General features: G+C 36.8%; 2 protein-coding genes across 2 annotated transcripts; both read right to left on the bottom strand.

The window, feature by feature from the left end:
- Positions 1–4681: 4681 nt before the first annotated feature.
- Positions 4682–8300, bottom strand: LOC122144676 (40S ribosomal protein S27-like). Its single transcript, XM_042755802.1, has 4 exons — positions 8271–8300; positions 7549–7660; positions 7360–7470; positions 4682–4905 (listed from the first exon to the last, which is right to left on the bottom strand). Exons 1-4 carry the CDS (start codon positions 8274–8276, stop codon positions 4877–4879), a joined length of 258 nt encoding a protein of 85 aa, XP_042611736.1. The 5' UTR covers positions 8277–8300; the 3' UTR covers positions 4682–4876.
- A 2581-nt stretch (positions 8301–10881) lies between these two features.
- Positions 10882–11285, bottom strand: LOC122144675 (cortexin domain-containing 1-like). The gene has a single exon (XM_042755801.1). It carries the CDS (start codon positions 11150–11152, stop codon positions 10964–10966), a length of 189 nt encoding a protein of 62 aa, XP_042611735.1. The 5' UTR covers positions 11153–11285; the 3' UTR covers positions 10882–10963.
- Positions 11286–11492: the final 207 nt, after the last annotated feature.

The following is an 11492-nucleotide window of genomic DNA, read 5'->3' as shown; positions in this document are numbered from 1 at the left end:
GGACAGAATAAATGTGGAAGAGAGAGGAGGAGAGAAAGAGAGAGAGAGAGAGAGAGGAGAGAGAGAGAGAGAGAGAGGAGACTACCCGTGATGTCGGCAAAATCGCAGCAAGTTAGAAGGGAGGGGGGGGGGGCCCTGATTGATTCGAGACTCACAAGTCAGCTTTCTCTCCACCCAAATCTCTGAGATTCCCTAAGAAGGACAGATGAATGAGGAGGAGGATTGGGAATACAAAGGGAGGGAGATCAAGGACAAAAAAGCGGAAGGGGGAACTGATCTTCCCGTCTACCTAAAATAATCACATTCGGTTAAATCCTACCCTCTTTCTTCTCTCTTTGTCCCACTTTCCTTCTCCATTATTTGTGGTTTTACAGAATTGCACAAATTCTCAAAGTGAGGCTATCATCTTCAGAAAAAGTGAAATGAGTCACAGCGAGAAAAACTTTTGTTATATAAAAGATTTTCTTTTCAAATGGTATACAGAAGCATTGCTGGATTTAGGGGTTTTATCATTTTAATATATTATAGGCTAAGTTTGAGGCTAGTATGATTTAAAAAAGAAATTCTAATTTGATTCAACGAGGCTGCATTATATTCATCAAAAATGACAGCAGCACAATTGTTTGAAACATCATTAATAATGAGAAATGATTCTTGAGTACCAAATCAGTATATATATACAACAGAAAGATTTCTGAAGAGTGGAGTATTGACTGCTAAAAAAAACATCTTTGCCATCACAGGAATAAATTACATAATAAAGAATTTTGTTTTACTGTATTTAATTTTTATCGAGAGATGACCAAAAAGTATTGTGAATAAAATAGGGGGAAAAAATAAAGTAGCCTACTAAAGAGATGTCTAAAATGATCAAAATAATTGTCTGTCCTCAACAGCGATACTATCTCATTTTGATACAAACCCTCGAGTTGACCAGAAACACTGTGCTCTCCCTCTGCCTCTAAAGAAGTAAATTAATTATACTGAAAAAAACTGATTAAGACACACAACACTTAAAACACTAAAACAGGTGTGTATAGCGGAAATTAGTGTGAATGTCTATTTTATGCCCATTTTCTCTTTCAACTGTCATGGCAGAGTTCCACTACAACTTTAGCCTAAATTTTATAGCAACTTATACCTGAATTAATACATACATATTTTCTACATCCGGTTTAATGTCATAAGTATTTGAATATCTAATATCTATCACCCACTTGAGTCCTAAGATTTTCTTACCACCAAGCATGTTCAATCGGGACCGCGCGTTGTACTTCCGGCCTGAGAGTGTCTAAATTGCATTGCGTTACAAAATGCGGTCAGACACATTTAGTAAAGCTTTGAACATAACAACACAACGTCATTGTAAAAGTAACAACAGAAAAACAACAACACTGCCATAAAAAAAAAAAAAAAAAATCTGAAAACTGTAAAAACAAAATCACAGCCTTAACAGTTGCTAACAGTAATCATGTATTCTTCCGCATGCTTGCTGGGAATTAACTTCCATTTAATATTAAAATTGTTTGCTCAGATGGCTCTTTTAGGTTAGCTGGGCAAAATTTGGGGGAGATTATTTTTGTTCTAACATGTGTGTCATTCAAAGTAATTTACACTTTTTAGTATCTGTGACTCAGAAAAGCTTGATACAATGTGGGCTAATTGCTTTTTTACAGTGTGAAATTTACAAAGTATACCAAATAAAAATTTTTGTAAATCAGTAAGGCAATACCAGTAAAGTCAAGCATGCGCAGGCATGTGTGTGTGTGTTAATGGGATAACAGAGATTATGGTGGAGGGGGTTGAATTGAGGAAGTGCTGGGATATGCAAGTGGCACACAGTAATGTGCTTAGTTAAACTCCTCCTCTCATTCGTCCTGACGAAGTGCTGAGACAGGGGCCGGGGAATGGGAAACCGAGAGCGAGTGAGAGCCCTATAATAGATTACCCTATTACTACAGACGGCCTTCGGTAGTCTCTTCACATGGAGAGGGAGCCGAGGTGAGCGGAACTCACTCACAGTCAGGCATCTGGAGAGGCTTTCACGCTGACAGCGGTATAACATATAGATATGTCATCGAAAACAAGCGTTTAATATATCAACTAAAGACAGCGGCATTAAAAATGATAATGGTGAGTTGTTTGATTGCATTTAGCAGGAGGATTTCTTATCTGTCCAGTTTTAGGTGTTATTGTTTTGTTTGTTTGTTTTGAAAGAGAGTGCTTAAATGCTCTTAAGAGTATGTGGAGACCTGAAGTCTATCAGGAATTGACTGGACTGTGAATACTGGCCATTGCGTAACAGAATGGAGCCAGACCTGAATGTGAATTTAGGGATTGTGGAGGCTGAAGGTCAAGTTCACCCTTGAGAGCATCTCATTGTAAGGCAATGGCAATGCTAAATCATGGCAATAATAAATATGAGGCTATTGCTTAGAGGGCTAGTTCACCCCCACCCAAAAAAAAATGAAAATCCTGTTATGATTTATTTACCCTTCACTTGTTCCAAACCTGTATGAATTTCTTTCTTGTGTTTAGCACAGAAGAACGTAAACTGAAGAATGTTGGTAACCAAATATTTGATGGTAGCAACTGACTTATGGAAAAAAATATTATGGAAGTTACCGTCAACTGTTTGGTTACCAACATTCTTCTAAATATCCTCTTTTGCACTCAACAGGAGGAAACTCACTGGTTTTCAAACTTTTAGATGCCATGGACCCCTAAATATGATCATCCTCATGTGAGGGACCCCCATCCTCAAATTTAAAGCCATCTACAAATTTTTATATACAAAGTTCTTATTTATTCTATAAAATTATCATTAATAAGTATAAAATATTGTTTTTAAATTATTTGGTTTCTATTAACCTGCATTTTAACTCATTATAATACGTAGTTAGATATAATATTTATGTATTATTTCAATCAAATATATAGCTAGTATTTATTTTAATAAATGTAACTTTTTGTTTGCAATTAAATTAATAAAAATGTATTTTTAATAAATATAATAGTTCGTCCTTTGCAATATATTGATTAACATAGCTTTTTATTAATTTTTTTTGCCAACAGAGCATGTTTTTGATGATAACAAGGCACTCAAAATGCATATATATTCAAAAACAGAAAACCAAAAAGCTAAAGCAGACTTCTGGGTTACATATTTTCTGACACTATGTGGTCATTTTGGGAACTGCATTTGTACAGAACGTTTGAAGCCGGCCTCTTGCACTAGTACAGTAAGAAATAGAGAGCAAAGTGTGTGGTATTTAGACTAATGTTCTTCATAATGGGAAAATTATTATCCATAGCATGACTGCATCGTTCCAAAACATGGTTCACAGGAGAACACCATGTGGTAAAGATGCATTCTGATGAATTCTTAAGAAAAAATGAGTAAGGAATATAATATCTATAGGCTATCTATCTATAATAAGAGAAGGTAGTGAAGTATACTAAAGTTTTGACTCTTGAAAGTAATCATGAGATCTTCCCGTGAGGCTGCAGTTTCATTCCCACAAGGCGTCATTAGGCAGTCACAATTTGCAGTTGATTTGGTTAAGGAGGGACACAGACAATTTAGTCCACTGGTCTCGTTCCTGGAGGGTACAGAATACAATTGAATTGATTTCATCATATTATCATTAAGGAGCCACTGAAGATAGCAGCCCGGCAGAGAGAAGCAATCAACTAATGATCTCGGAAACTAAATGACACGACACCACAGCTTCCTCACAAAGTGCTGCACTGTGGGATTTTAAGATGAGTTTGAGTATTCTAGTAGACATTCCTACACTTAATAGAAGATTATTGACAGTTTATCTCATAAGATAACTGCTCTTGATGCATCTTTTTGTGTATCACTTTATCTTGCTGTTCTTTTCTCTGGTAATGATTAATAAAATATCATTCACTGATGCTATTTGAACATTGCCATTCTGCACACAGTGGGTTACTATGTTCATTAACCCACTCATTTGGGTCTTTGGTCCCTTGGCCTTGATAATGAATGTCATTTTGTATGAGTATTTTATGAATACTGGGAAGAAATGCTTTTTTTGAAAAGCTATTCAGAAATCCTAATGCATTCTTACTGCACGGTTTTATTACATTTAGCAAGAATCTCAGTAATATGACTCTTTTTATTAAGCAATACTACATTTTTAGATGGGTATTTTTAAGGAAAACATGCAGGCTATGATCTCATAGAATCATAAGTGCTTGCTTCCATTCAGTGTTGGTCAAATTAAATACATAAAACTCAAACATTTTTGATTTGTGCCTGTTTTTTCTTTTATCAATGTTACAATTCCAAATGAAATGTATACTTCTATTCAGCAAGGACATATTAATCAAAAAATGACACTATAAAGACTTTTCATATGTTACAAAAGAATGTTTCAAATAAATGCACTTTTTAATTTTCTATTCATTAAAGAACCTTGAAAAACAGTTCCCACGGAAATATTAAGCCGCATAATAAAAGACTGTTTAAATGATTTTAGCATTCATGGTAATGGGTTTCCCGAGCACCATACCTGCATATTAAATTGTTTGATCATTTATTTTTCTCAGAATAACTTTGGCAAGGGTTGAATAGTCAAAATTCTGATCAACTAAATCATCCATGCGTATGAAGCATGACAGTTTGAACAAAAACCTCATCACAGCAACATTGTAGACCAAACATTTTATTGAGACTGAGACAGAGAGAAAAAAAGAGAGGCTCGGTTGGAGGGTGTTCCTGACAGTTCTTCAGACCTCTACGGGTGATTGGATCTACTTCATCTCTTGCTTGAAATAATCAGGCTGCTGTCACTGAGGCCGGTCCGTCTCCTTCCCTCTCTCTCTAACAAAGCATCCAGAAAACATCTTAATGCTGCTTCCTTCTGAAGGAACACCCTGGAGAAATCATAATAAAAAGAGAGGTCATTATCAGAAACAACAGCTAAGCTCATTAACAACAAAAGCATGAATATCACCCCACAGTGCCCTCAAACATTTGGAAAGCAGCACACATTCTGTTTTTGAAGTTTCATTTCTGTGCCTCCAGTTAAAATAAAATGACGGGTTTCTAAAATATTATTGCCATTAGCTAGAAAAAAAGATCCTACATCCAACTCACAACATTTCACTGATTGAGCCAATGCTCATATAGATCTAGTAAAGCTCTAATAAATAGGATAAAAAACCCTCAAGGGCCTTCAACCTACAAGAGGTCAATCATCCACATGAAATTTGGCTGAACATCTATTAACATCACCTAAACGTTTAAAGGGTTTAAAAGGTCTGAAAGAAATCAGAGAGAAGAATACACTGCAGACCTGTGACAATGAATATAATATGAATAATTTCATGCACAACAAACTCCTAAATTACTGCAATAACCTCAAATTATGTACAGATCAGCTTTATATAAACTCCCAATAATGACTGTGAATGCTGTCATACTCTGAGAAATTATTTAAATCTATCATGAACTGAACTCAGAGCAAAATAATGTTTGCACCAGTCAGCAGCTGCTAACTTAAAGCGCTGTCTGTATAGTTCATTTTAATGCTATGCACAATATAGTGCTAGTGTTTACCTGCGGGGCATCATCACAGATCTTCACTCATTTCCATTCAAATGACTCTACTAAACTACTGTAATTTACAGTAAAATTATGACTTGAATCAGGCCAACGAATATCAATAGCTACATTTCCACTGTCGGGCCAAAAGCGGGCGTGCTAGTGCGTGCCAGGGCCAGTCGCGTTTCCACTGTCACTTCCGGGGCTTGATCGTGCCTCGGCAGTGCTTCCTCGGGGCCAACGCCTGGGTTTTTTGGCCCGACGAAAACCTTGGGCCAAAGCGGGCCAGCTGGGGCTAGAGGAGTGGTTATGAACAAAGAGGAGTTTCTCCGCGTCTGGAGAGGGTTAGCGCTGCGGATCATTTCAGAAAGATAACAGCTATAACATCAACATTAAACACTTTTTTAAATAAGTTGAGCTCAAAACTCACTTTCAGTCAGCAGCGAGTGTTTGAAATAACGTGATCCGATGTGGATTATAATCACCATACAAGGTCAGAAATATTTATAAGCGATGCAAAAGACTGCATGCTAGCCATTAACGTCACCATAGTAAACATGGTAAATGTGACCACTTGAAGAAATCAGACGTCAGCTTCTTATTCTCTATCACAATCGTGTATTTATTTAGTAACATAAATAATATAGTCATAAGTCTCGTCTCGAGAGTTTAGCTCCGCGTAGCCTGTGTCATAAAAATACAATAATGGTTTTTGTTCGGGAGCTTTTATAAAAAAAATAGAAATTATAATTCTTTCTAAATGTGATGTATGTGACTACAAATAAACAGAAACCGACTCGACTGAAGAGCAGGCTATGTTCATAACGCTTTATTTCTTTGTGACTAATTTTAAATCCTGATAAATTAATTCATTATGATCTATGTATCACTTATTATAGTAAAACACAGATGCTTTTGGATTTAAAAAAATAAAGCATGCAAACAAACACTCGATCGCGCTAGTTCCAGTGACTTATTTCTGATTAGTTTTCCGATAACTTCTCTTTGTTGGTGAAATGATTGGACTGCATGATGTTGTTCCAGAGAGGCGTGTAAAGGGCGGGTTTTAGTGAAGTGCAGCGGAGCTTCTGGCCCAACGGTGGAAACACAGCGCTATTTTGGCCTTGGTGCTACAGGCCCGAGGCTATTAGCCCCGCCCGGCCCGTTTAAAGCACTGGCTCGCACTGGCCTGCACTGGCCCGACAGTGGAAAAGTGGCTATTGATACCTCAAAATCTGCATTTCAAACGGTCAGCTTGGCTTATGCTTCAGTCCTTGCATCAACAGCACGTTTTTCAGGTGGCTTAAAAAAATTACCATTCTTATTATTCAAAATATATTTTTACTTTATCATTATTTACATTATTTTATTATATAACTATTGCAAAAATACTACTGTACTGTAAAAAAATATATATTTACAGAACAATAGTAAAAATAAAATATATATGAAAGCTACAGTATCAAATACAATTAATATTTATTTTGGACGTAGTATGCAAATTTATGCAATTTACATGGCTCACGAGTCTCAGTGCAGAAACATGTATAAATTTGTAGGAATACTATAAAGTCGCATCCCTGATTCTTATAAAGCAATGCTGAACCTATTTATATTTTAAAATTCCATCTCCTACAGTTAATGCCAAACCTCAAGACAATAACTTTAGTAGAATAACAGAACCCCTCAAGAATACGTTATCTACCAAACAGCTCACAATTTGATTTCTCCATTCCACTGTTTCTCCTAAACCTGTCTGAGTTTGAGTAAAAACACGAACGAACCTTCTGTGAGCCGAGCTTTGCCTCCGGTGGGCTGACACAGCACAGTTGAGCAGCCCACGCAAAGCACGACCGTCTGTGCGTGACTGAACACCGTTGTGATCTTATAACATCCTGAAAAACAAGACACACATCAAGACCATTCAGACACAGAGCAGTCCAATTATCCAAAATCGTTTGGAGGACACTCACCTGGACACTTGACATCCATGAAATAAGAATTGGGGCACTGTACGAGACGCTTCTTCTTGTGCGTCCTCCTCTCTCCTCCTCTGGGGTCGGGTGCAGCAAGTCTTTTTGCGAGCTATTAAATTATAAACAATATGATTTTACATTAAAAAAAACTGCCAATGAACACCCCGTGTCCAACAACTTCCCACTATCCAGACAGCATTTTGGGTATAACAGCAGCATATAATGTCCACAAATATTGTCTAGGAAGGCAGATAATTATGTTTTGACAGATCCATGCAGAAGCCATTGCGTCTTGATCATTTTCAGTTAATTCTAACAACTCTCAGAGAGCTGCATGAAATCACTTAGTCATAAGGCAACTGGTGACTTCTCTCAAATGTAGGCATTACACAGTTTAGCCGTTTTAAAGTGTTATCTCATAATATCAGACTATATAACACATAAACACTTCATTGTGCGTCACGTTACTGTTAAACCTCCATATTTTTCTTCTATGTGCGCCGCCATCTTGATGCAGGGCGGTCGGGCGCGAACGCACGCTGCCGAACCATTCAAGCCTTAACGCTCGTATTTTTTTACGTTTCATCTTCGAGTTCATGTGACAACGCGCACATGAGGGTCTGCCATAAAGACATGTTACTGATCGCGCGCTTCGGTATTTAGGTCTTAATGTCATGTAAGTGGTGTATATTGACATGTTTTCGCTCTCTGGTACTCACTGGCATGTTGGCGAAGATTAAGCCGCTGCCAGAAAGGAAGTTCCAGGCGGAAACAGAACGGATATCATCGGACGAGCGCGGACGCGAGCGGAAGTGCGGCATCGGACGTAGATCGCAGACATGTTAGTAGAGGCAGATGAGGTCAATAACAGTAATACAAACGGAGGGGGGAAAAAAAGAGTTTAATCTTAGGAAAAAATACTTATTTTGGATAAGTTTCACATACATAAATACATCTGTATCTGAAAATAAAAATGTTTTTACTGTTACTTTTTATGTTATTTACCTCTGATCATCATTGTTATGATGGCTTACCTTACTGTTTGTGGGCTTTATGTATTATTTATCTATTTATTGTTCGCTTTCTGTTGTTAAATGTTATTCTGCTGTTTGAATAATTAATAGATTAAAAATAAAAAGGTGCAGAAACACACAAATTGGTTTAACATGTGTCCTACATATATGTTGGAAAGATATGGTCAAAAATATATTTTTTAAATTATCTTTATTTTGTTATTAATTCCTAAAAATATACCAAAAATTACCATGATACTAGGATTTATTTTTTTTACTATTATTATTATTATTATTTTTTTTTTTTTTTTTTTTTTTTTACAATATAAAAATATTCTGGGCATAATTATTCATGCATTCATTCATTCAGTAATATTGACATTGTACAGGCCTCAAAGTACTGTGATCTTACTATTCGATACCATGGTATTTTTGTAAGCATTGCTTTCTGTAGTGTTTTTCATTTTAGATTCTACAGTTGTTTTTATAAAACATGCTTTAATAAGTGTTTCTGTTAATCTTATATAAGAGTATTATTAATTTCTTTAACTGTTTAATGAGGGGGAAAGTAATGAAGAATATGCAGCTGGTGATGGGAAGGTTCTTCTTAGGTGGAAGGTCGTCTCAAGTACACTAATATTCATGGAGTGAGCAGAACCCAGGAGGTGGAATCAAGACTGCTCACTTCCAGCTAATCATGAGAGACAAGCGTCTACAGATGTGCTCCTCCAGAGGCTTCATGGTTCACTGCGACTGCTGTAGCAGCTCCTGATCAGCATTCCACAACAGACAGTTTATCTACAGGGGATCAAGGGCAATTTGCCTACAATAGAGTAATGAGTTTGCTGATAGGATCCTGCTGGCTACAAGCCCAGGGTTTTCAAAATATAAAAGAGGATGTTCAGTGTGATACATTGGGCGGGTTAAAAATAATTGCCTATTATTCTGGTCTAATTATCTCTAACACATATCATTGAATTTATTCATAACAAAGTTAAATGGACCAGGTGTGTTTTACCCCCCCCCCCCGCCTCCCCCCCCTCCCCCACCCCCACCACAACCCCCCCCCCCCCCCCATAAAAAAAATAATAAAAACAAAGTTAAAATCAAATAAGTGCATTGTGGTCAGGATATTTACACAGCCACTGAAAAAGGCTGTACAGCAATCTTTGAAAGATCTCTAGTACATGTGTAGACTCAAACGGCTGAAATGGAAGAGTGCCTCTCAGTATGTGAGACAGTTTGATCAATGCCTGCCTTTCAGAAGAGCTGAAAAGCATATTCAGATGCTGGAAGTCATCAGCAGCATGGCACTTATGCAGTCAAGTCCTTATGCAAATTCTTATCTTATATTCTTATAAACAAATAAATGATCAGACTACAAAATCCCTGTATTAATGTTTGTTCACAATAAGCATAATAATCAGTGCATGTTTTTCTTTTCATTTCAACATGGATAAAAAGTGAAGCATCATACCAGTCATCTAGAAATCTACATTCTTTGAAACCTTCAGTGTGCCTACGAATAGGATCTTTTCTAAGATTAAGAAAAATTCCTTTAAGAAGAAAGTGAAACAAATATCTTTGCCACCATCACTTACAAACATTACCGTAACAACGTAACAACAGCAATTTTTTAAATTTAGGTTAGTTAATATGCGATAAATACTAAGATAAGCCATTTTTTGCAGTGTGTGAAATCCATTTTTTTCCTCCTGTACATCACCAATGTAAGCTTCATAGAGAATACTTCTACATCAACTCTTGTCAACGTAGTCCCATAGTTGCAATAAACATTTATCTTCACTTTATCTTGTGGTTATTTTGGGAAAAAACGGTTTCCCCCACTCTACCCCTATTGTGCAAAAACCTACCCTACAGTTCTTGTACTTATTTACAACTTAAAAATAGCTGGTAGACATTGATTTGTTCTCTGTATTTTTAGTCCCTTTGGTAGGAAATTGTCTCCTATGAATATACAGTAAATGCAATGTAAGAAGTGTGAATGTAATACAAAAAGAAGACAGGACACAAAATAATATTAAAGTGCGCAGTATATGCTACAAATGGTGTAAGATGTATAAAACATTTCACTCAAAAGTTGCTTGTAAATTTCACAAATAATTACAAAGAAACATTAAGTAAAACACTGATTTAAATAAAATAGTTTTAAAGACTGCTTCAGTATATTTTTCTTATAAATGTATTACAATAAAATACTTGTATTTTATTAATTTCTGGCATAACACTGACTTCATTTCATGTTTGAAATGATGTAATGATATTATGTGACAAATTAGGCCATCTGACAATTATTTATCATTGCATAATGCACAGACTTCCATACTGGACACAGACGTTTCATGAAGTCCTTTGTGTTGGATTGGCGAGATCAGATATCAGTTATTTATCTGCTCCTCCTGGTAGGTGGAGGTGGAAATGGCTCCGTATGGATCCACAACTGTTTGAGCGCAACGCACAATGGTTACCACCAAAAAAAGGCAGAGAAGTAAGAGAAAAAAGAGGGCGAAACCCAAATCCACATCGACCTCCAGCCATGATGATACTGGTGGCGCTGGCTGGTCCATCTGCGTTGCTCCAGAAATTGCTGTGTTGAGAGTCAATTAAAGACCCACCAGACCTTTTAGTTACAGTCTGTGCCAAAGTTAAATGGATCGTTCTCCCACAAGGAAATTGAGATGTTATCCACCCTACCTGTGTTATTGTTTCCTTGAAATTGAGTCAAAATCCTTTGGTGGAACTGGGACGGAGTACAATGGCAATCCCCCTGGCAAACGCACAGTTTCAGTGTTTGTTTTTTTGACAGGAGATTTTCAGTGTGGCCTTGCGAATTGGATCCTAGAATACGAGAATGGTTGCTTACGGTGTATGAAGCCACATCACCCTGATTAAAAAAGGAACAGCATT

This window comes from Cyprinus carpio, unplaced genomic scaffold (genome assembly GCF_018340385.1).
Source record: "Cyprinus carpio isolate SPL01 unplaced genomic scaffold, ASM1834038v1 S000006749, whole genome shotgun sequence".
Classification (NCBI taxonomy): Eukaryota; Metazoa; Chordata; class Actinopteri; order Cypriniformes; family Cyprinidae; genus Cyprinus; species Cyprinus carpio.
This window is presented reverse-complemented; position numbering and strand designations above follow the sequence as displayed.

What these genes read in the sequence shown, in the direction of transcription:
- LOC122144676 (XM_042755802.1), bottom strand. An exon ending in CATGGATGTCAAGTGTCCAG is followed by an intron (nt 7,471 to 7,548) that starts GTGAGTGTCCTC and finishes CTTGTTTTTCAG; the next exon opens with GATGTTATAAGATCACAACG. An exon ending in CAAAGCTCGGCTCACAGAAG is followed by an intron (nt 4,906 to 7,359) that starts GTTCGTTCGTGT and finishes TGATTTCTCCAG; the next exon opens with GGTGTTCCTTCAGAAGGAAG.
- LOC122144675 (XM_042755801.1), bottom strand. Translation starts at nt 11,152, where the DNA reads ATGGACCAGCCAGCGCCACCAGTATCATCATGGCTGGAGGTCGATGTG.